This window comes from Triticum dicoccoides, chromosome 3B, assembly GCF_002162155.2.
Source record: "Triticum dicoccoides isolate Atlit2015 ecotype Zavitan chromosome 3B, WEW_v2.0, whole genome shotgun sequence".
Taxonomy (NCBI): Eukaryota; Viridiplantae; Streptophyta; class Magnoliopsida; order Poales; family Poaceae; genus Triticum; species Triticum dicoccoides.
In genome coordinates, this window is record NC_041385.1 from 336,035,499 (window position 1) to 336,061,827 (window position 26,329).

The window sequence follows — 26,329 nt, forward strand, 5'->3', positions numbered from 1 at the left end:
TAGTCGATACTTCATTACAAGGGAACATCTATCAAGCTATGGTTCCATTATTTGTGTGGACCATGGGTTTGATGAATTGATTAAACAAATCATACGAAGTTTTTGCTGCATGCTTCAACGTAAAACCATATTAGGCTGGTCACAATGGGGAGGAACTTAGGAGTAACATCACACACTCCAATACAACTTTGCTTATGTGACACATATTTAATGAAGAAAGAGGTGTTTGTGGTAACTAGCTAAGTTACCGGAACATCACACACTCCAAGAAACAATGAGTCTATAACTTAATAAATACATCGTTGCATGACACTATATAGATGTTCCTACCCACTATGAAGATAGTAACATAGTCTAGGGAAGTGTGTAAATTACTAGCTTATGTTCTTGCCCATTATGACCAGCCTTAACTATTCTCATCCTGCAATCTTCTGAAATATTTCTTACATGGTCTGTGGGTTCCCAGAACTTAGGGATGTCTTTATTTAGATATTCGGATGGAGGGCCTCTCCGTCACTGTGTGACATTGCTTTGTTCTTATTTGAAACATTGATTAGGGCTTACAAGTTTGGCTTGAAAAAGTACTACTGTACTGTGTATCTAATGATGAAGATTATTCCCTCGAAACTTATCTGTTAATTAACTTAAAGTTTACGCCTCAGTTCCTGAAATCCAATCCTTTTACTAGGAAGCAAAATCATAGCATCGGAATTATGACATTTTTCTGTTCTCGAAAGTGCTTACATAAGGTTATTCATTGGAAAAATCAAAACTACCATATACGTTATGCGATGTAATATCCAGGAAACAATCATCAGGTATGAGGATCACTTCCTACGTACATAGTACAACAGTCTCATCTATATTTGCATAACTTTCCAGTTTTCTTGCAGACTGTCCATCATATATATTTTCTTTCTCCCGCATACATAGGTCATAAATGACAGGAGCTGATTTTGTGAACCTTGTTGCATGCCCGTCCACTTTATTAATTTTTAAGCTTTTAAAAATTCGAAAAACAAATATGTATATATATATTATTGGATGTACGAAAAGAAACATTTGACCCTATATGATTGCATTCTGTAGGAAAATAAAGAGGAGGAAGGAAAGATGTCAAAAATAGACAAAATAAATTACTCGGTTGTATTTTTTAGTGGCTCAAGCACGTGGACTTATTATAATAATTTGTCTTCCTATTGTAGTGTAGAAACCCATAACATGTTTTGTACATTAATTTGGTTTTAGCCCAGGATCTAGAATACTTGCTGAATAATGTTTATTTGATATCTCCCTCGAGACTTGAAGTATCAGTGTGGGATTCTACTATTCTCAAGCATATTTCATACTTTGAAACAACAGTATGTACTTTATTGATGTAGTGTGTATTTTTGTTGTTCTTACTTTGCTCCTTTAGTGTTCTATTGACGCAGCATAGCAACCCTGACAGAATAGAATATTTTACCACACAAGAGCACTTTATCAATTTAGTGTCCGTGTATTCGTTATATCATATGTGTATTAGTGTTAATATGCAAGTATTTGTGGATTTAATAATTATACTTTGATATGGCAAATCTATTTCTTCCTCAGTTAGCATCAAAACAAGGTTCACTTTTTTGTTTAATTCTGACATCATGCATCATGCTTGGTTGCTTAATCTAGAATATGTTTTGTTATTACCAACGAATACTCTCGCCGCACAACATTCTAAAGGGAAATTGATAAACTCAATAGTATAATCCGTAGGTCATAAAGAGGACCCCAAAAAAATGATCCTTCTGGGAACCTATAAGACAAAAAAAATGAAATCAACAAAGCTAGATGGATTTTGTGGTAAACCAAGTAAATCCACATGGGGAGGAAGCACGTTGGCCTTTACTTCGTGAACAGATGGAGATATAAACTTTTGCATGATGACTATATATAGTGTTCGGTATGTATATCTAGCCATTTGTGTTGTAAGCACACGTTAACACAAAATTACTAAAAATATTTTGAAAATCTAATGGAATGATTTTCATCTTATCAATTACTAACGAGTTCGTGTGTCTATGAATCATGCCATGTTTCTCTTTGGCGGAAGTTCCTAATTTGTCACATATTCTAATGTTAACCATTCCAAAACATATTCTTCATTTCTACATATATTTCTGAGCTTTTATTGAATAATGTGCACTTATATAGACTGCTAGCCTGTGCAGTCGCACGGGTTGATGACTAGTATTTACTAGGCCGTTGCCTCCAGGGCCATGCAAAAAGTAAAATGCTGCGTTGCATGCAAGGGAGAGATAAGCTAGTAATCATTCATTGCATGCATGCAAGGGAGAGAGGATTTTTTGTCCAAAAGGACCAACTGCGCAATGAAATTGCCAGAAAAGACCCCCTCTGGATAAAATTGGCAAAAAAAGACCCCCGGCAGTGGAGGCAGGCGCGCCAGCTGACACGTGGCACTTGCCGCCACGCCCGGAGATGGCAACACTGTTCGTGTACTGTTCATGCGGGAAACGAGAAAAACGGGTGAACGGTACCTCCCGCCTCACGTGGTGGCGGCAGCACTATTCACGAGAGGGTGAACAGTAATCTCAATAAAATAAAAAAATAATAGCAGAAAAATTCAAAAAAAAACTGAAATTTTGCACCCACTTAGAACACTCGATTGTTTTTGCTAACAAAAAAGATCCAGGTTTTTTTTTATTTTTTTCTGCTATTTTTTGAATTTTTTTCGAAAATATTGTTCACTGTCATGTGAACAGTGCTACCACCACTGCATGAGGCGGCATGTACTGTTTACTCGCCCCGTTGCCTTTTTCCGTAGTGCTCACGCGAACAGTACAATGAACAGTGTTACCGCTTCTAGGCGTGGCGACAAGTGTCACGTGTCGGCTGGCGTGCTTGCCGCCACGACCAAGAGGATCTTTTTGCCAATTTTATCCGGAGGGGGTTTTTTCTGGCGATTCCATTGGACAGGTGGTCCTTTTGGACAATAACCCAGGAGAGAGAGCGAGTAATCAAGGGAGAGAGAGTACTACTTTTCGGTAGCATGCACAGGGAAAATCAAAGTGATTTCCATGCATGCAGTTACTACACCAAGCTCATTGGCCGCTCCTTCTGCTAGAATATCTCAGCGCAGTTACAACACATTGCGTCTTGGTCCATGCATTTGGTCTTGGGGACTTGAAAACCTGGACGGAGGTAGTACTTCCTCCGTTTTTATTTACTCCGTATATTAGAGTTGACTCAAATCAAACTTACTAAAATTTGACCAAGTTTATAGAAAAGAATATAAATATTTACCATAACAAATCTATATGAAGTGGAAGTACATTTAATAATAAATCTAATGATATTGATTTATTATTGTATACTAGCAAAAGGGTGCATGCGTTGCAATGGGAGAAAAGAATATCACACGTTCTTAATTTACAAAATATTAATCTGAGTATTTATAGCTATGACTCAAACAAAGATGGTCTTTGCCTACAAAAGCGCAAGTTCAAGATTCCACATGTCTTCTATTTAAACACGACTTGCATGTAGATTTAATACGTACAAAGAAACGGGCAAGTGTTCTTCAACTTCGTCTCCAATCCTGATTTTGTTGAGATGTTCATCCACAACTCGGATCAGTACCGATACGAAAGAAAGACGGATAATGTACTGTTGATTAAGATTGCACCCTAGATAATATTATTTTAAATGGTTAATAGGTAAAATAACATCATATTCAGATTCTATATATTTTTCTAATCAAATTCCATATATATCATGTTAAATTTGGAGTTACGGTTTAGAAGACATGAGTAATTTAAAAAACATTTGATATGTACTGCGGATTCAATGTCAAAAATATCAGGGGTTTTTCTATAAAATAGCATGATGGACTAAGAATACCTATTTCTTTTATTAGTACGTATAGATGTTACTATTTTTATCTATAAACTATGTCAAAATTTATAAAGCTTGACTTTGACTGAACCTAATACGCGGAGTAAATAAAAATGGAGGGAGTACTAGTTGCAGAGGATTGTAAACCCGAAAAAAAGAAGATGTACCGAAGGCTCGCCTGTCCGATCATCAGGGGAAACATACTTATATATGTTGTTCTTTAGTCATTCCCAAACAAAAATAACAATTACACCAATCCCAAACAAAAATAGCAATTTCTTGTAAAACGGCATCGCCCCCGCGACCGCGAGAGAGGGAGGAACTCCCTCCTCTCGCGACCGCGTCGCCCCCGCCGGCGACCGGTCGCGCCTCCTGCGCCTCCTCCCCGAGCGCGCCCCTTCCCTCTCTCCTTGCCGCCGTCGCTGGCGTCCGGCCGGGCCTGGCCCGGGCGGCGCTGGCGGCGGCGGCCTCTGGCCTTTCTCCTCGCGGGTCGCTCCGACGCGGGGCGGGGCGGCGCTGCGGGGTGTTCCCAGGCGGCGGCGGTCCGGCGCGGCGGCGGTGCTCTCCGGCGTGGTGGCGGGGGATCTTCTGGGCGGCGGTGCTGCCGTTGGCGGCGGGGCGGCGCGGCGATGCGATCTGGCGGCCCGCTCGGCCCAGATCTGGGCCCGCATCTGGGTCTGGGCGGGCCGGCGGCAGGGAGGGTCGTCGGTGTGGCTTCCGGGAGGCAGGGGAGCGGCGATGGGCGGGTGGATGCTGGCGGCGCTGGTACTGCCCTGCTGCAGCGTGGCCGGCGGGGCTTTACGGGCCCAAATCGGGCCTGGCCGGGCCAGGGGTGGCCTGGTATGCCCTGCTGCTGCGTCCGGACGGCGACCGCGACGGTGCCGGAGACTCGGGCCTCCCGCACGACTGCGATGGAGGTAGTTCCCTCCCGCGTGGCTCCGGTGCTGCTGCTCCTGTTGCCTCGTGCGTCTCTCTCCATCCTCTTGGCCTCGTGGTGGTGATCTCGGTGAGGCGGCGTGGGTGGCGTCAAGACCGCGGTGGCGCATGCTGGTGGGCGGCGTGGTGGCTGGTTGGCTTCGGCCTGGTTGGGCGGTGGGGCTTGGAGTGCGGGAGAAATCCCTTGCCGGCTCTCTTCCGGCACCGATGCGGTGACACCTGCGGCTGCCATCATCCCTTCTTGGAGGGTGTCGGATGTATCCATCCCCCACTTCCTTTCGCGTGCCGGGGGAAACCCTAGGACACGTCCGGGCAGCAGCGTCGTCGACGTCGCTTTCCTTGCTGGAGGTGCTGCTTGGTACGCGGCGGGTCGGAGCCTGGGTCTGTGGTGGGTCAATTTCGGAGGGCGCAGCGGTGGCGGGTCATCCGCGCTTTGTCGCGCTGCCGTTGTTGGCATTTCTTTCTTCTTCTTTGTTCTTTCTCTTTCATTTGGGCTTGTTGTGCTTCTCGCCCGAGCACTCCTCTGTATCGATGTTGGTTGCTTTGTAATACAAAGCGGGGGTAACTTTTTTTCGGTAAAACGGCATCGACATAGACAGGATCGATCAAGCAGTACCTAAAAGTTGCGGGGAAATTGAGTTAGCCAATTAGGCAGTGGCGGCTACTACAAATCACCTGGATGATTTTAGTCTAAATTAAGCCGCCTTGAGAGCCGTCCATTCAGGTGCCCTGCAGCCGCATGATAAGCCAGCTCCCATGGAAGCACCATGCGATAGCTCCCATGGCAGCACCGACGGCATCCGACGACGCTTCATTGCAAGCTCATCAGAGCTTCCAACGACCGCCACGGTGCTTCACTGCAACTCCAACGGTGCTTCATTGCAATCTTGTCGGAGCTCCAACGACCATTACGCTGCTTCATAGCAGCTTTGACGACGCTTCATTGCAACCCCATCGGCGCTTCACTGCTGCTCCGGCGGCCCTTCATCACAACCTCGGCGATGTTTCGTTGCCGCGCTAACACCGACGCGGCGGGGCTCCATCGTAGCACCCCGACGGCCGCCGATGAAGCTTTTGCAGGGTCACCACCACCGTGCGCAGTGCTGCCTCGCAGCACTGGCTACCCCGTCAAAGCTTTGCCGCAACACATGCGCCAGCGAAGCTTCACTGCAGCACAGCGCAACGGCGACGGTGGATGTTGTGACGCAATACAACAGCGAAGGATGTTGCGACGCAGCACGCGATGGCGACGACTCTTGCAGCAGTGGCGACACTGATGCATGCGGTGGTCGGATGGGTCGCTGTCATGCGCGGCCCTGTGATTCGTTGCTGGAGAAAAGCGAATCAGGAGGGAGGGGAAAAGACGACGGTTGTGCTACGGGCGAGTGGATGAGGCAAGACTCGAGAAGAAGGTAGAAAAAAAGTGGATAAGCATCTTTGGTGGTTTTCTTTTTTTTGCAAAAAAAAAGAAGCATCTCTGGCGTGAAAGAGTCAAGCAATGGTGGGAGGTGGTCCCTCGTAGGGGACGCGTGTCAAGCATTAGAGGCGGCTTGCGCTACGTCAAAATCATCCGGTTGATTTTAATCGTTTTCCAAACACCTGGGGCTCCGAGAGGCCGTTGGGATCCTGAAGGCCGGCGGCTGCGAGATAGCCGTTGTCGATACCGAAGGGCGCGGGGACGGGGCAGAGCTCGACGAGGCGCTCCTTGAGGACATGCGACGGCCCGGCCCCGGCGCGAGGCGGCCACCCAGAGCACGATGTAGCACCATCGGCCGTCGGTGTTCATGTTAAGAGGAGGACGAGGCGGCATAGATCGCAGCCCAGGCCCGTTTGGTCGGGGCAGCTCACGGTGAGCACGATTGGCCGGTTGGGTCGTCGACCGCGTCCCCATGTCGGATTTGGACCACCTCGTGCTCGGGCTCGGGATCCTAAGGATCCTGGCACCCGATGTTTCCCTACGTAGCATCATCATCAGCCAAGAATATAAAGGCTTCTACAACACCGCCTCTGACCGAAGCTAGCTTGCCACCAGCAAACCAAAACGCCGGTTGCAACTAACAAGACAGTGAAGTTGCAGTCGCTCTGCGGCACACACTAACCACCGGAGCCATGCTTTTAGTGAAGCCTTGAGCACCCCTTGAGTGGGCAGAAGAAACCAAGACAAAGCCAAATCGAAGCTGGCCCCAGCCACGGTGCAAACTAAGAGCCTACAACACATCACCATGGCTTGAAAGGAATGATGCTCAAAGATGGAAAACAAGGCATGGATCGTACCAAACCAAGCTGATCTAGCTTTGTGGCCTCCAGATCTAAAGCACAACAATACCAACACTGGCAGGAAACGAGATACCGGGGAGGAGTAGCCCAAGGGAATAACTTAAGAAAGATGGAGGATTTATTAGGTGGAAAAATGAAACGGAACACGAGCTGTCGGCATAAATACTTGCTTCACACCGAAAAGACAAACCTTGCGGGAGAAGAAGGATCGGATCCGGCACGCACAGAACTGGGGAGGTTATTTTGGAGATCAACTCCAGGCCAAATCGAGATGAGGAGGCTGGCAAGGACGACCACAGCAGCGACCCACACAAGAACAACCATGGAAGGAGATCGATGGAGCCTCCACTCTGACGAGGGACACCCACAGCTAAAGGACTCAAGAGCAGAAACTACTACTAAAAACCAATGAAAAAAATAGTGCGCTACAGTAAAATAGCGGCAACCTCAAAAAATGCTATTAGCAAGACATAATACATCGATATATTTAACGAGGCAATTCTTAATACGCTATAGCGTGCTATTAGCGACGCTATAGCGCGTTATTTTTTTCGGTGCTAAAAACAGAGGAGCTGGCCCTCCTCTCTTACCTCACCAGCGGAGAGGCTGTCAGATATGTGAGGGACATAGGTCTGAGGCAGGGTGGGAAAGCGAGATGGAAGACCAGTTTATTTTTTTAGTTGAATATATATAGGTCGAACGGTTCTCCAAATATCCCGAACCCTTTGAACCGATTGCAGGTGGGACCCTACCTGCCGGACTGTCCTAGTGCCTGTCCACCACTGTGCCCGCGCAGGCAGCATGGTCCATCTTGTGTTATAAAAGAAAATAATCATCTAACGATTAATAACATGAAAATGCAAATAAGGAAAGGGGAGGGACCAGATCCCAACACGAACAAGTGCTCGTGATTGCATCCGCCCTAGCGAAGTGTCATAAGTTTGCTTCTATATATATATATAGGGCTGGACTATTCTGTTACCCATAACAGAATATTATTCTGTTACCCGTCCCTATATAGAGCACGACACCACGATTTAAATAAAACAGAGAAAAGTTATGTCAAGACACAAAACACCCCGTCCCAACCCCTGCAGCCCGTTCGTCCCACTCCTCTCCATCACCCAGCGTGCCCCACGCCACACCCCCACACTATCCGGCCGCACCTCCACGTCCGGCCGACGAGCCGCCTCCCCACCTTCCGCCGACGAGCCGCTCCCCACCTCCCGTCGACGAGCTGCCCCCACCTCCCGCCGACGTGCCGCCCTCCACCTCCAGCCGACGCGCCGCCCCCGACCTCCAGCCGACGCGCGGCACCCTCCACCTTCCGGTGACGAGCCGCTCTCCGACCTCCCACCGAAGCGCCGCCGCCTTGATCCGCCCGGCGCATGCGTCCCTCCTCTCTGCCACCTCTCCTGCATCGACGCTGCCCGGCGTCTCACCCCGGGCCTCCACACACCATTTTCCGCGGTCGTCGGTGCCGCACAAGCTTCTGCGGCCACCGCGCCTCCTTGATCCAACGAGGTTGCGTTGCACTGGCCTCGGATCCGCCCGCCTCCACGCCGTCACCTGCCGGCCCCGGCCCCGGCCCGGATCCCCCTCCAACCAAATTCCTGCCATGGACGAGGTCAGTTCAACTTCACTTACTACACCTATTGCCACTGAAAACTGAACTCTGATTATTGCCACTGATTTCTTGTACCGCCTTCCATGAAATAACCTGACAAAAGAATACTGAACATTGTGCACTAAGCTGAAGAAGTGTTGTCAGTACATGGTTTTTTGTGTAAAAAAATCGTCAATTCATGAAAAAAAGCAAAAACACAAATAGACATTGTTCTCTTGTCCGTTCTGTATGTATTCTATCATCAGTTCAAAGAGAAGAAATTCCTTTTTCTTCAATGTGTATTCTATCATCAGTTCGGTGTGTATTTTTGTTCTTTGTTCTCCGATACACAGAGAAGAAAATATCGTCAGGGCATGAAAAGAGAATTTCTGTACTAAACTCAGTATTATTTGGTGTGTATTCTGTTGTCAGTTTGGTGTGTAAATTTATTCATTCTCATAATTTAGTAAAACCGCATGCACTCTCTGTACAGCTAAGTTCAGTCAAAAAGGTTCATTTTGTAAAATGAGTAGACCTGGCACACGAGACATGGCGAGGATCCCTCCATTCATGAACATGACTGACTGACTGGTACCTCACTTTTCCAACACATGCACACATACTGGTTTGAAAGGAAAAAATGATTTTTATTAAAAACAATGACCAGTACGAATTTAAAACAATGATCAGTTTGAAATAAAAGAAATTATTAGTTCGAAATAAAAGAAATGATTAGTTTGAATTAAAAAATGCCACCACATCGTCCCTCCGCCACACGGCCTCCGTCGTCGCGGTCCGCCCAGTGACGTGCACCGTCATCCATGGTGGCCTGCGCCCCCACCGCGGCCACCCGTCCTCGAACGCCCTCACCGACGCCTTCAGTTCAATCCACCTCCCCTTTCTGAAAATCATTTCCTTCAGTTCCACCATACCTAGAAAATCAGTTCAATCCATCTCCCTATTTTTGAAAAGACATACACCCTGATTTCTATCTAGGAGAACAGCCATTTTCTGGAGGATTTTTTTCACTAGTGTCCTGTTTTATTGTCAATGCTGTCTAATTTCAACAGTGTCATGTTCTGCTGTCGGTCCTGTCCTCGGCATCCACGAGCGCGAGCACCCCATGTCCGGCGGCGAGATGAAGGCCACCTGTGATCTCTGCTTCCCGTAATCACTTCCACCTCGTGTGAGTTCGCTGCCCAGAACAAGCATGGCCAACTACAGTTCTCGTTGGTCGCCTTGGCCACCCTCGATCATGAGCTCATCCACCATGGTTACTGGCAGCTGTCCAAGTGGAGCGCGGACATCAGTCCAAGTAGAATCGCGGCCACCATCTTCACCAAGCGCTACACGGCCGTTGAAGTCGAGCACACACAAAAGTCCAACAGTGCAGCTTCTTCCCGACCTTCTGCTCATGGCGCTCGAGCCACCTGCACCTCTTTGCATCAATTCTAAAATTCCCCGCGCATCAGTACACCTATGTATTGCTTCTGCGATTTTCAAATATGGTTACAGTTGTTGCTTCGATTTTGTTGTTGATGTACATAGTTGCCGATGGAATGAATTACTAAAAGTTCAAATTTGCTAATTCCTGTAGTTCTGGTTCTCTGGATTGGTCTTGATAAAGCTTTCATACAGGATACAACTTAAGCTGGAGTTCGTCGCTAAGCAGGTTTGATTTTGTAAAGTTCAAGTTTTTTGCGTGTGAAGCAGTATAGCTCAACTACATTTTGTTCCCTCTTTACTTTTAAATTGCTGACTGGATGTTGAACTAATTCTCTGCCTTCTCCATCACTTACGTGGTTCCCTATTTGGTTGATCTATTGTACTCATGTATATTTCAAGATACTAGGAAACGTAGCTATCAATTATCTTGTATACAAAAGGTTTGGGACTGGATCTTCTAATGAAAGCTGGAGCAGAAGAAGAAGTCCAGGAGGGAGAGGTGTGTGATATATGTACACTTAATTACCTACGGTGCACTTGTATTTTTTTTCCAAACTTTACTGTCTATGTGAACTATTTCAAGCTCATGGTGCGGTTACTACACAAAATAAAATAGTTCAGCCTATATGTGTTAGTAGTCCATACTTGTTATGGTGTTTTCATACTTTCCTGTATTACCAAAAAGATGGTGCTTTGCTATTTCTCTATTAGTGTTTCTGTTAGTGCCTGCAAATTGAAAGAGCTGTGGAACTTACCCGTGGGCATTTTTCCGTAAAAACATTGCTACTTGTTTTTTCCAATTCCAGGTTTACATTCTAGCATACATTTTTTTTCTTATCAATTATTCATCTATCCTTCCTTGTAGATGGAGATGTGAGCATGTATACATATGTTCTGGAGACACTAGACTTATCTGGTGGTGTGTGCGTGCTGTTGTATCCTCTTCCGGCCACTCTAATCTACACCCTCAGTACAAGCCGATGCAACGTCAAGGTACACTGGAATGCATATGTGTTTCTTCTGTGGTGATGATTTTGGGAGTAAAATGGAAAAATTAACAAGAGAAATATAAGAGCGTTTAGATCACTATTAAGAGCGTTTAGATCACTAAAGTAGTGATCTAAAATGCTCTTATATTTCTTTACAGAGGGAGTACTCAAGTCCATCTTGCAAACCAGTAGCAGTTCTATAGTGCAAACATGCATCAAATTGAAAAAACCGATCCTGACTTGAAGCAAATTCATATCTGATTGTTTATTTCGTAGCTCATCGATACTCATATAAGCCCATGCATATCCGGGTGTTTATTACTTCCAACTCTGAAGCTTGACATGCATATTTGGGGATGGTTTCAGGTACTAGTTTGGAACTGTATCTAACCGATACTATAAAAAATTCAGCAGATCGACAGGGGTGCGGGGTTCAGTTCGACGATGACGAGCCAGGCAACTAGCCTTTGCATCATGAACTGGCGCAGTTTGATCTTGTAAGAAATGGAAATTCCCTGATGTTGAGTGTGTCAGTACATTTGCTTGGCAGCTTTGCTACTCTAGTTAGTAACATATCACTTGCTAAATCAAAATTATTTTGTTGTTCACTTTCCTGTGTTTTGTTGAATAATTCTCAGGCTTTATTTTCTGAGAGCTACAAAAATCATAGTGCTCAAAATACTGATGTGTGTGTCATACTTGAATTAAATAAAGTTAGAGGAGAAAGTACCCATATTCCATTACTTTGAGAAGTACAAGTACACCTTTCTGACAGTACAGTGTAGGCCCGGTGTTGGCCCTGCACAAATGGCGTCTTCAGCTCAGCACGCTACCTCCGTCGGTGGGTCTCCGTCCCTATTCAAATTTTTCCGGTGCATCTTTATATTTTGTTCAGTTCAACTATTTGCCGGTCATAAGTCCAATTTCATCTGTGTTTCCATGTTCTTCCTATAGCATAAGTTGATTGGCATTACTGTAACACTGATCAAGCCAACTGCATGTATTTAGTGATTAATGTCATTTGGAAAAAACTTTTACACTTGCTGTGATGCCTTACAATCAAGACATTTTTTATATAAACACTGTTGCAATATGAATGTCAAGGAAAAGCATGTGAAAATGCCCTCTATAGGAGAAAGGCTTCTACAGAAAATACTGTTGCAACATTTTAGGCATGCGATTACAATTTTTTTTGGCAATTTATTTTAGGTATGCGATTACACTTTTTTTTGTCGTCAGGCGTTTGCTTAAATGCCTAAACAAAGATCTATTTTTGTTCAGTTCAAAATCTAGTTTTAGTTCAGTGCAAACCTTATTTTAAGTTTAGTACAATTTCTTATTTTAGTTCACCTTTGGGTTTTTTTTCCAGATCATCTTACATGCCAAGCACCAAACCGACACCACGGCTTCTGCTGCTGGTGCTAGTGTGGATGTTTAGCAAGTTTAACTACCAGTCTACGCCGAGTTCAGGTACATTGTCGTGGACGGCCAAGTTCCGGGATGCCTCTGTGCCTAAGGCAAGTTTACGCACTGTAACCAGTTCTTTGTAATAGTCCTATTTATTTCTTTGATCTTGTACATCAAGCTTACAATATATCTATTGATCTGACATGTTAATTTGGGATTTAGTTTTCTCTCGTTCTTCTAGGATTTGTCGCCACATGATTTAAGCTTGGGCGGTGGGTAGCACATAAAATGCATGCCCGCCACATGTTCGCTATATTGTTGTAGTAGGATTTTAGATTTTTCGTTCTACCTTGGATGCACTGAATACCTGACATGTTGTGAAATAATTAAGTACGGAATACTGAGGCTGTATGATCTATTAACAACATGAATTGTTTTTACATTTTTTCATCCTTACTGGATGTTGAGCATGGCTAGATTATATTTGGCATTAGCACCATCGGCGTGTATGCAAAATCCTCTTTTCTCTCAATTATGGTTAATGCTATTGTATGATACATAAAAATTGAGATATGAGGGCACTCTTGAATAACATAAAAGTTCAAGTATGATTGTTAGAAAAGTACAAAAATGAATGTCTCAAATAACATAAAAAAATATGTGTTAAATGCCTTAGACGTGAGTCCTCTAAAGCTAATTAATAGTCTGTATAATAGCAAACTTTAAGATGTCTTTCATTTCCTTATCTTATTTCAGTGAGAATTCCTCCAATAAACTGATGTTCTTATTTCAGTGACACACTTAGTTTAGTTCCCATATTTTACTTCAGTTCAATAGATAAATTATAAGAAGTAAAAAATAACTCCTTGACTGTACCGATTTGCAGCAGTGTAGTTTGCTTCCTTTAAAATTCAGTTAGTTCACCTCGGCCAGCAACTCCCGCGCCAAAGCCGCCCTGAGGGCGTACAGGACGGCGACGTGTTCGAGGACTGCGACTGGTGGCAGATACAACTAAATTCAGGGTGTTCTTATGCTCTTTTCTTTTTAAGTGCGTTCAATAAAGTCATCTTGAAAATGCTAAAAGAGAGTTGTAGTCTTCTCCCTCAACAAAAGTTTGGATTCTAAAGGTATTTATGAAGTGTTGTTAGTTCCGTTTCTTGTCTTCATGATTTTGTGCTTGCTTATCACAAGTTCACGTTACATGCTCAATGTTACAACAGGCCATTGACAAAAAAAGCACCGGACGCCTCCCTCCGAGATCCGGCCGCCTTCCCCCTGAGGTCCCATGGACGCACCGCCACCGCCCAACCCCTCCTTCCGCAAGGTAGCGCTCTGGGCCGCCCTCCTCGCCGCGGTGGCCCTGCTGGCCGTTGGCGGCGGAAGCTGGGTGGCGGGTGCTGGCATGCTTCTTCTCCGGCGAGGACGCCGTGCTACACCGGTGCCGCCACACATCTTCTGTTCTCGCTAGTATATTTCCTGTAGCAGTTCTTCAGTGCACACAAAAAAGACTAGCATTTCAATTACTATCAATTACTAAATTCTTCAGTTCAGTTCAATTACTGAAATTATTTCAGTTCAATTCTTTTAATAAGTTTCATTTCGAATATATTATTTCTGTTCAATTCAGTTTAATTCGATGTAATGCAAAAATTCTGAAACTGCTAGATCCGTGTGAGTATTTTGGGTTAGGGTAATGCATGTCTGACTAATTGTTTTATTGTTGTACTAATGGCCGTTTGTGTGCAGTGCTAATGGCAGTACATTTTGGGTTAGGGTAATGGATGTCTGACCAAAGAAATTATTGTTGTACTAATGTAAGTACTAATGGCGGTTTGTGTGCAGTGCTAATGGAAGTACGATGGATGATAGACTACATAAATTATTGTTGTGTGTGTGATGGATGATACCACTTGCTTTTCATAACATAAAAGATATACATCAATTTTAGGATTGACGAGGCCATGTCCGCCTCGGCTTTCTGGGATCTTGAACAATGGAATGACGATACACACTGAAATGGCATACAGAAATCTGAATGCTCACACTTGCTACTTGCTAGAGTTGATACTAGGCTTATTTTCATTATGCCACTTGCTACTTGTAGTTGTCATGGGTGCCCGTTGAAATAAGTTGTTTTTGTTAACATGATATTGGTCAATTAATTTTACAGACCTCTTATTGGAATTGGGGCTGCAACTAAAGTAGCAAACACGACTACGTGAGAAGGGTGAGAATTAGTGGGAGCAGGGTATGGATGAGGAAGGAGCACCAGTATCTTCAATGTTGCTGTTGTTTCGTTTCCATCCCTCTCACGTGTGAAGGTGAGCTTCATAATAGAGTAGCTAGACCTATCCGCCTTCCATTTTCTGAATTTTTCTGGGAGCTAGTAGTACCTAAAAGGAGGAAGCTGGCAACTCCGTTTACCTAAACGTGTATAGCACATGTGATGCTACAGAATTTTGTTGGAGCTGGATGAGACTTTTGCCGTTCCCCTTGTACTCCTTCATATAATCAGTTCATGTTTTCAAACCATGTAAGGTAAGATATATCACCTAGAAAGGTACAAAGTAAAACTTCTATAAGTTTAGTGCGTGTGCGGCTGCAATTCTGAGCTTCTTGTCCAGCTATACTAGTGCTGATGAATATTGATTTGATTGAAAATTTAGTTGATTCCTGAGACCCTTGCTAGTCCTTCTACATACAGAAAAATTTTATTCATTGTGAGAAGAGAAAAATGTTGCTCTAGTTAGTTTCTCTCTCAACTATATCATGTACAAGCTCTTGTAGATACAACATGTATAGGCTCTTTATTATATGCCTAGATCAGCACTTCTTGTTTATATGTTACTAAATTATGTAGAATTTTCTTCCTGTTTAAGCATGTTTATATGCCTAGCTATCCCAAGTGCTTGTGGTTGTTTATTATATGTAACTAAATTGTGAGAAGTTGATGCTTAATGTTCTAGTTCATGCTCCTCTGCAGGTCAACCTTCTGGGATACACGAAGTTTCAGTTCGTCGAGAGGCTTCCTGGAGCTTCAAAACATTTCACTTCAACTTTTTAGGCTTTTTCAGTACATCTTACAAAGTGTGTAAGCTCCCTGGAGTAGCGCCTTCGACGCTTGCCCTGCTTCAGCAGTCGTCATCGTGAGGATTAGCTACCGTCTATTTGGCACGGGACCTACCTGCGATGGTCCCATCTATTGTGAGGTACATCCTTTTTGAATCTCTCCTCTCCGGCTCCGCATGGTGAAGATCTCCGTGTCTACCATTTGTACTGTCAATTTATTTTGAATTGAACTGGTGCTGCACTTGATTCAGATATGAGGGAAAAACATAACTACATAATTCAGTTTCTGATTTGCATCCTATAAAACCAAACAGTGAAGAAACACACCCCTGTACTTTCGCTCTTGTACTGACAGATCATGAATTTAGGAAGCTGCAACCTTTGACATTATTCTGTATTGAGATTTTGGTGCGAGAACAAGAACGTCGAGAGCATGTGTATGGACAAGTAGTTGTGCTTGGGTAGAATTTATTGAGGATTTTAGAGAGCTGGGCAAGCCAAAGTAAATCATGCACTCACCCAAAAGTTCAGCAAAAATGTTTACCTCAGTTCAGACTCAAGAGTTGCTGGTTTCGGTATTTCCTTACCTTCATGTGCAGTAACAAAGTGCGTACATTTGGTGGTTTTGTGAAGGAGTTAAGCTTTTATTTGATTTTCAGTTTGGGTTTATAAATGGAATAAATTTATGTAGAATTCAAGGGACTGAGATTAGATTTGTACTGTTTGTTCATGGAAAAGGAATCTGCTCTTCTCTTTGTTGAAATTACAATATGTAGTTTTGCTCTCAGCATTGCAATTTCACATGTTTGTTGTATTAATTATTAGTTTGTCTAATTAGCCGGCCGTGTTGTGTATTCTGGTCAGTTCGTGTGTGTATTGTGTTGCCCTCGAGCTGTATGAGAGGCCGCCCGTGGAGCCGAGGAAGTCGTCGATCTGGTCGAGGCATGCTCTTATTCTCAATTTTCAGTAGCACATAAATTTGAAAGTTCGAATGCCAGACCTTGGTAAGTTCTCCTTGACAAAACATCATCTCTCATATGTGTTCCTACTTTTGTAGGTTGCAGCAAAAACAAGATGCACATGTTCATTTTTTGTATGCTTTTCAGTACATCTACTTCCTGACGGTGAGTTATATTTCCTTTGTGTATCCATCTTCATATATAGCACAAACAAGTGCTTGTGGTTATGCTTCAGAATGAGCACCGTACTGCCTCTTGGTTCAGTTCAATATATAATTTTAGTTAAGTGCAATATATAATTTTAGTTTAGTTCAATATCTTGAGTATCACCTTTTTCTGCCATGAACTCATGCTAACTATGAGCAACTAAATTCACTCTGAATATGATGATACTAAACCATAAGTTAGCTCTGAACTCACATATTTGTCTTAACAATTGACAGGTCTGAATATGTTGCCCCCACCATGCCGATTTACTGCTGCGACCTCGTTGATTCCCAGCCTTTGAACTGCTCCCTCAGTCCCCTCCGTGGACCACTGCCGACGGTGGGCTGCACCTTCCACGGGAAGCCACGTGACCGTGTAGACGCATGTCTTCATTGAGTCACTCACTGCACATATGTGTGTGTGTTGTGTTTGTGTGTGCGTGGCCGCGACCATGCTTCGCATTTCGGTGTTGTGTATGTGTGGTCGTGTGGTCGTCTCACCTCAAACACATCCTAGGCTGGTACATGAGTTGCTGAGGAAACGCCCAAGGTTGTGGCCTCTCGACCACAACTTCGTCTCATGGAAGTTGTTGGATGTGGACAGCCAGAACAAGTTCAATTCCACATGGCTCATCGAGGAGAAAAAGAAGAGGAACTTGAGTGGTTTCTTTGTGGAGAAGGGTAGAAGAAATTGTGCTCTGAACATGCTTGTTGATACGCCCATGAGAACGGGTGCATTTTTCTATAGATTTTTGTGTTGCTGACAAAGCTACACAAGTTGTATTTTTACAAGTTGAACTTAACAATATCATCTAGAAAGTTCGTGCATGTGTGGATGTTCTTTTGACATTGAACTGTTAAGTGCTTGCAAAATCTACAGTGTTGATCCATCAGCATTCGCAGCTTTTCACCTTAGTTGTGTATGTTATGTGTTTCAAATGCTCAATGAAGTTTATGTTCTCAGTTCATGTATAACTACCTAGGCATTCATGTATTACTAACCAGTAAGTACACCCGTTACTTTTCCCACTTATCTGTGCTAGTGGTGAATAGTTCAAATTCTTGGCAAATTTTGAAGTGTTCAAAATTGATAAAGGTGGTAAGTTCGAACGGAAAATAAATGAACCCTTAGGCAATTTAACTGAGGGAAAATAGTGAGTTCATGCATTACTAGTGCTCTCTCTGCTATCCTTTCAGTTCAACAATATTAACCATGCAAGTTTGGGGATGATCATACCAACCATTGAAAAAGTTATGAGCAAAAACATACAAAAACGGAGTAAAGTCTAGTCTGTGAAAACATGCTCGGTAAAAAACTATGCGGACATCAGTTCAAGTACATTTTTTTGGAACCATTTAAAATTACTCAGTGAAAAATACATCAGTACAAATACACACATAGATCAGTACAAGGACTCTATTTTTTCTAACGGGAAAACAACGCGATGACTCTCACCGTATTCAAAATTACTCTTAAACGATTATAAATTTGAGAAAATGTCCAACATGACTAAGTTTCACATTTTTGATAGCTATCCAACGATATATTATTTGCCCCATTCGACAAACTTTTAAAAAAACGCATTCAAAACCAATTTTAACAGTATTTAAACTCATATTTAAATAGTAAAGAATTAGAAAAAACTTTCTATACGCAAAAGTTGCGCATTTTCCATAGCTTTCCAACGCCGTATCATTTGCATCAATCCGACAAACCGTTTGCAAAAACAGTGAAAATACATTTCGCCCAGAATTTCACCATTTTTCAAATTACTTTTAAAACATATAGAATTTGAAAAAATAGTAGATATATGGAAGATGCGGATTTTCACAAGCTTTCCAATGCCATCTCATTTGCTCAATTCCGACTAATCGTTTGAAAATTAAGTCCAAATTATGATTCGCGTTTTCGGTTTTGAAAAAAATGGTATTTTCAAAACTGCTCTTAAATCATTATTTTTTTGCAAAAACAGATTATAAGATTGTAATGTGGATCTCAAGAGCTTTCGAACGATATATTACACGCCCCGTTTCGACAAAAAAAATTGAAAAAAAATTGGACTAAAGAAGACGATTTTTAACAGCAACGGGAAGCATCAGTTCAACCGCTCGAATTTCATCAATTCAACCGCTTGAATTCATCAGTTCAAGTAGGGCACCAGAATAATATTCTGTTACGCGTAACAGAATAGCCCAGATGTGTGTATGTGTGTGTGTATATATATATAGGACAAATATTTCCTACAAGCAGTGGTAGTTACCACCACTTACTTTTGTATGTTGTATGTAGTATCTGTTGAAACCGAGAGTATGTACGTGTAGTATGTAGTATATAACAATTATTAGATAGTATATATACAAATTTTTATGTAGTATGTACCATTTTTGAGTATGCTCTTTTTTACGTACAAATATGTACGTATTTCACAAATATAACAAAAACTATGGGCTCATATGCAATTTTTTCATGTAACTTGTTTTGAAATATCTTATATATAGTATACGAACATATTTAATATAATAAAATAGTATATATAGTACCACATGCTAGTATATAAGACATGTGGGGTAACTACCACCGGGTGGTAGGATGGTATATGGAAAATGCATACTACCATTTAGTGGTAGTTACCTCCACCTTTTCCACCACAGGATTCTTTTAGATCCGTGCGTTTCTAAACGGGTTACCGAACCAATGTTTCTTTACCAACCCAATTGGTCGTACCAAACTCTGCTATTTGCACGAACAATAGGTATATTATCCTCTAGTTTTTTTATTTGCACGAACAGCGGGTATATTATCCTCTAGTTGGTTGAACCAACAGCTGAAAGCATGAATTAAATAATCGCATGGTCGCGTTGCCGCCGTCACACATTTGGATGGATCACAATCGCTTGACAAATTTCTCCAGGTGAGTTATCTAATAATTCAATCTTCCGATCCATCGTTCACTAAGAAACAAGGTTAATCAATTTATGTAACTACATACACGATCTAGATTGCCAGGTTATGTATAATTAATGGATTTTCTCAATGGGATCTGGTCAGGAATTTTTTGCCGTGCGGCCGCGGTGGATCATAAGCATCCGATGGTACATCAATGGAGATCGGGCAACAGACTCAAGCGTAGATTTGCTGGTGTGATTTTTCATGCCTCTCCTACCATGTGATTGCAGAGCAGCCATCCAAGGTAGGCATGCACGCCAGGCACTGTCGACGACGGCGCCGTAGCAAGACGCGTGCATGCCTGATGCTTGTGGCCATGATCGATGCTTGCGACCTCCCTGTGAATCTGTGATGCATACATGTCATCACGTATGATTCACATATGTAGATATCATGTTCTTTATAATGTATATGGAGTGTCTCAAACTAGATGTACCCTGCCGCAAATAACATTCTTCATACTACTTTTTCAAACAAAGTATATAGACCACATACTCCCTTCTTCAAAACCATATCTTCCACATACTCCCACGAGCTTAAAAAAAGGTTCAAGCCACTGCTTCAAAATTAAGTGCATTCTTGCACACTTAATTTTTAGGTTCAAACAAAACTACATATAAAGGTTTCTTTGTAGAAGAAAAAATTATATACTCCCGCTTTTTTTTGCAGGGTGATATACTCTCATTTCAAAGAAGATACACATACACTCAGTACTTAAATTTTACAGATATACTATATACTACAAAGAAGAGTACTTGCATGTGCTCCATACTTCAAAAACAAACTATATACTACATACTAAACACCATTTTTTGGGTCATAGAATTTTTTTTCTAACATATTTGTAGCAAAAAAATGTTAATAGGGGATACTCTAATTTTATGTTAATACTTCATACTTCATACTCCATACTCCAATAATTATATGCTAATACTCCATACTCGAAAAATTGAGAAGTATACTCCGTGAACTTTAAAATTGAGAAGTATAATCCGGTAACTACCACTGCTTGTAGATAAAAATTTGTCATATATAAATTGTTTGGGGCACCTAGGTGCCCAGGCACCTACGCACGTTATGGCAAGTACTATTCATTAGTGCATGGTGTACAATTGACAAAATAATGATTTTTCATGTTTTGTTTCCATGTACTAGTTTCCTAAATAGTCATGATTGTTTTCTATAATAAAAATAGTCTGAACACTTATACTTGGGTATGTATATATGTATATGTACCCGAGATACCCACGTGTATATGTTATTATACCGAGATACTACTTTGTGGGTATTATACCTAACGCAAATTTGCATGCATTGATATTATACCCAATGAAAATATACACATAAATATCATACATTTTAATAAGTACGTGTTGATGTTATACCCAATGAAAGTATACACATAAATATAGCACAATGCGAATATACAAATAAATATATACGTGTATATCCAATAAAAATATCAACATAAATATACATGACTCGATGTGATTTTTTTGGATATACCTATCAATGTCACATATTTTATAAGCGGTATATGTACCCGACATACCAATATGTACAATTATTAGACCATGATACCTGCCATACATGGCAAAGAGTATGCTAAATAATTAATTGTAATTTCTATCATGAAGGAAAAATAAAGACACGTATCAATTAGGCAACCTTTATTACTTTCCATCCTTCATGCAAACAAATAGGAAAGTAATAATGTGGGTATGCATGCAAAGTCTATACCTATTTTAACAGCGAGATCAAGTATGATCCAACGGTATCTAAGTAAGGAGCCTGGGCACCTATAGTTTGGGACACCTAGGTGCTCAGGCTCTTTGCCTAGATGTCATTGGATCATACTAGTTTTCGTTGATAAGATGTGTTTAAATTTTGCATGCATACCTGCATAGTACTTTCCTATTTGCTTGCATGACGTTACTGCTATGGAAAGTAATAATGTTTGTCTAATTAATACCTGTCATTATTTGTCCCTTCTTGATAGGAAATTGTAATTAATTATTTATCGTACATTTTGGTATGTATGGTAGATGCAAGATAATTAATTAAAAAAATAATATGCAACATTTTAAGCACGTACATCAACATGTACACATTTTCATCGGGTATAACACCAACACGTATATATTCATTGGGTATAACACAAACACATACATATTTTCATTGGGTATAACACCAACAAGTGCATATTTTTATTAGGTATAGTACTCACTAATTGGTATCACGGTCTAATAATATATATACGTGCATATCTCGGGTACATGCACCGCTTATTAAAACGTGTGAAATTTATGGGTATAAACAAATTAAATTCGCATCGAGTTATATATATTTATGTGAATATTTTCATTAGGTATAACACTAACGCGTATATATTCTTGTGTATATTAACATCAAGGTATGTATATTCATGTGTATATTCACGTCGAGGTATGTATATGTATGTATATATTTCTATTGAATATAACACTAACACATACTTATTAAAAGGTATGACATTTATGTGTATATTTTTATTGAGTATAAGACAAGACGTAGATATTTTTGCTAGGTATAATACCCACTAACTGATATCATGGTCAAATAACATGTACACGTGGTTATATCTTAGATACATGCACGTATATATAAATCCAAGTACGAGTGTTCAGATTATTTTTGTTTTGGAAAGAAATCATTGACCATTTAGGGATACTAGTGCATGGAAACGAAATATGGAAAGCCATTATTTTGTCAATTTATGCCATGCACTAATGAATATGACTTACTATAACAGATCTAGGTGCCCAGGCACCTAGATTCTCAAACAATTTACCCATATAACGCACGGATCTAAAAGAATCTTGTGGTGGAAAAGGTGGAGGTAACTACCACTAAATGGTAGTATGCATTTTCCATATACACCACACTAGCTCGGATGGTTGTTATCAGAACCGTTCGTTCGCTTTAGGATCCGCATCTTTAGGTGGATAAGGTTCCAATTTTATCAATTACTCAATTTCGCCATAACAGATAAGGAATGATAGACCAGACCTTTCTGAAATCGCAGGCCTAAAAATGGCAGCCTACTCTCTTGCTTTGCAGGCGCACTCAGAACAAAAGCAGTTGGGCCTTTCTCAAGTGGCAGGGGCGACAGGAGCTACTTCGGGCAAATTTCTGAATTTGACGGATGGTACTAATTTACTAAAAGTTCTGGGTTGAGATGTGCTGGACGGGCACTGTAAAAACTGCAATTTTTGTATAGCCAACCAAACAATGTTCGCCAACCTCTGGACTACTAGTAAATGGATTGCGACGGGTCCTGCTGTTTTCGTCTAACTAAACAAAGACAGTACTGCACCAGAGACTAGTAATTGAACTGTGGCGTGATGAAGTCGTTTTTGCAGAGGTAAAGTTCACTGTCTCGTCCACGCATACAATAGTACGGGCGTGCAATTACTACGGCCAACGTCTAGCACTTGTTTTGTATATACTAATAACAAGCATCTCCCTCATAATAGAATCATCTATCTATTATGTTTCCCTACTAGTTTTTTCTGCTTTTTCTTCTACCACTACTATCGTCTGATCGAAAAAATGGAGGGCCTGAGAGATGGTGGCGCGAGCAACGGAAGCCGAGGTTTCGCGGTGAGCATTACTAGAGATTGAAGACGCATTTGCAGGCGCCATTGTCCCTGCCGGCAAGAATGTCCATCCCGTCAGTGTTGCAGTGATCCACAACAGCGGCCTGCACGTACGTATCAGCGGTTCGTCCACTTTGATTTTGAACAAAAGGTTTCCTGCTGAATTTTAGATTTGTTACGGTACTACGCCGTCAAGAATCTAGCGTTCCTCAAATCATCCAGCGTTCTTGAATTTTAGATTTGATGGAGAAACTTCGGCAGGTGGGACGAGGTTGTCGACGCTTCCAAGATGGAGGAATTCGGCTCCTCACCGAGCATGTTGTTGACGGGGCAGCGGCCATGCATCTCGCTACGGTTTCTATAAATCGCTTGTAGGTTAGAGCAATGTGCTAGTCCAACGCACCGCCACATTTCCAAAATGTATCCAGTTCACGTCTGTGCGGACCCATTTGCGGCTAAAATGTGTCGTCGCGGGCACACCGCACGTCGTCTTGGTGTCCGTCGCATCTCCACCTGACGCCGTCCAACGACCGCCGCCGTCTTTATTAGTGACGACCGCCTACCACGAGCCCACGCGTTAGCGACTTCGGTCAGCCTTTTTTAGTCCGAGTGTGCGGTGCGGGCCATCCTCCTCCGCTTCCAGACGCCTCTGTCCCCATCTCACGACCCCACTTTGCTCCCCCTGTCGACTACAAACCCTAGCCATCGTGATGGGCTTCTTCTCTGGCAAGGGCAAGGGCAAGTCCCCCACCACCCCTTCCCCCTGCCCCCCTCCTCCATCGATGTCTTCCCGCCGATCGCGGCAGCGCATCAATGTCTCAGTGCACCAGGCGAAGTGGCACTGGGAGCACCGCGTTTCCCTCCCTACCATGACGTGACGTTGTCACACGACTGGCACTTGGATCCGAGGAGGTTCAACGCCAGTGGCAGCTGCTGACGCCAGAATAGCGCCGCGCCCCCACCTACGTGTTTGACTCTCCCGCTTGGGAGCAGTAATTCACATTCGAGCATGAGGAGGCCAGGAGGCATGCATAGCAGAGGTCGCCGTCCCCCGTCAAGGCCGAGCCGGCATCGAGTCGGCCACCGACTCCCATCGATCCCATCGAGCGCTACTCATGGACTGGGGTGGTGCGCGAGTGGGTCAGCATGCCACCGGTCTTGTTCGGGCGACGCCGATGGAGGAGAAGGCATACCTCGAGCAATGGCGGCAGCAAAGGCTGGCCGAGAAGCGCCGGGAGGGCGAGTACCTTGAGCAGTTGGAGCGCGATGCGGAGGAGGAGTGCCGCGAGGCTGAGGAGGAGGAGGGCCTTATCTGCGGTGGGCCAGCCCAGCCGGCGGCGGATGACGTTGCTAGAGCCTGGTCGACGGCGTTCCCATGGGCTGGCCCGGCGCCGACGCTCATCGACCTCACCGGCACCGACGACGACGATGAGGACGCTTTGGGCAACGCGGTTCCTAGTAGTTTGTAATTTTATTTAATGTTTTAGTTAATGTGATAGTGGATTCGTGGACTCTGGTTGGCCTTTGCATCCGGCATTAATGTTTAATTAACGTTTTTATTTCTTTTAAATGTTTGCAGGAAATTTTTTTCATGCCGGCTTAAAAATGGATCGGGCCAGCGTTGGGCGCAAGCACCGACACAAATGCGATCGGACATGAGTGTCTGCCGGACCGACCCAAACGAATTAGAACACCGTCTATTTGGATCGGCGCATTGGACTTGCTTGGTGGGTCTTTGCTATGTGAAGTAAACTATGGTGTGTGTGAAGGGGCTAAATTTTCTCTCGTCACACCGAGCTCCCTCCCTTTTGTGTGAGATGGATATGCAGAGCAAGTAGAGAAGAAAAGCTTGATGTGGGGGCCACTTCATGCACATCAAAGACTGTCAGAATTTTTGTGTGCGTCTCGGGCCACGCTCCTGGCAGCTTGTAGGACACAGTGGAAGACACAGCCCTACTCTTGTTTTTATGAAAAAGGGTTTCCCCCCGCTTTGTATTTCAAAGCAACCAACCGAACATCTAAGGATAGGTGCTGGGACGGAAGCAGCACAATCACATCCAAAAGAAACGAAAGAGAAACAACAAAAGAAAAGAATGCCGACAACGGCGAATCGACGGAAACGAAGAAGCTTCACGGCCACTGCGCCCACCGAGGGTCTCCCACCAAGCTCCAAGGCTCCGAAGCACCGGTACCAATCAGCACCTCAAGAGGGACCGCGACAAAGACGACGCTGCTGCCAAGAGTTTCCCCCGGTACCCGACGAGGCGAGAGGAAGGGTCGCCCCGACGCCCTCCAGGAAGGTCCGGCGACACCCACCGGCGTCGCCGCGTCGGTGTCGGACAGGTCGAAAGAGGTTTCCCCCGATCCCAACCTTCACCTGGGTGCTCCAGAGCCTACCACCAAACCGACCACCAACTTGTGCCACCATGGTCAAGAAGCCTCCACGCCGTCTCACCACGACACCACGAGGTGGGGTCTGCACGACAAGGGATAGGAGCCGTGACTAGGGCCCGCGGCACCGTCGGCACGCGGGAGGGCACAACCTCCACCGTCAACAACGGTAGCCGACCGGACACACAAGCATGAGCTTACCAGGCCCGTGTGCCCACAGGCCCGGCTGGGAACTCCATTTCCGGACAGCTCCCGACATCGCGCAGCAGCCGGCATGCCATCGGCATCGCCGCCCCCATCCAAGCCGCTCCTCCTCCTCACCACACAGACGACGACGAAGCCATGCCGGGGAGCTGGCCCGCTAGGACCCAGATGGGGCCCGCCGGGCCCAGATCTGGGCCGGGGTCGCGACGACGGCCACCCAGCACCACCACACCGCCCCGCCGCCAAGGAGCGGCGCCGACACCACGCCAGCCGCCGGCCGCCGCCGTAGGGCAGCCGGACCGCCGCCACGCCGAGCTGCACTGCCGCCGCCTCCCTGCCCCGGGAAGGGAGCACGCGTGCGCGGGG

At 43.9% G+C, this 26,329-nt stretch overlaps 1 protein-coding gene across 1 annotated transcript; it reads left to right on the forward strand.

Annotated features, from left to right (window-relative positions):
* The first annotated feature begins 5,889 nt into the window (after positions 1-5,889).
* LOC119279537 (centrosomal protein of 170 kDa protein B-like) lies at positions 5,890-16,561 on the forward strand. Its single transcript, XM_037560750.1, has 13 exons — positions 5,890-6,121; positions 8,199-8,728; positions 10,305-10,379; positions 10,553-10,652; positions 11,019-11,146; positions 11,554-11,639; positions 11,928-11,983; positions 12,512-12,659; positions 13,436-13,676; positions 13,770-14,870; positions 15,005-15,087; positions 15,533-15,758; positions 16,483-16,561. The coding sequence occupies exons 1-8, from the start codon at positions 5,890-5,892 to the stop codon at positions 12,565-12,567; spliced, it is 1,263 nt and encodes a 420-aa protein (XP_037416647.1). The 3' UTR covers positions 12,568-12,659; positions 13,436-13,676; positions 13,770-14,870; positions 15,005-15,087; positions 15,533-15,758; positions 16,483-16,561.
* The last annotated feature ends 9,768 nt before the right edge of the window (positions 16,562-26,329 follow it).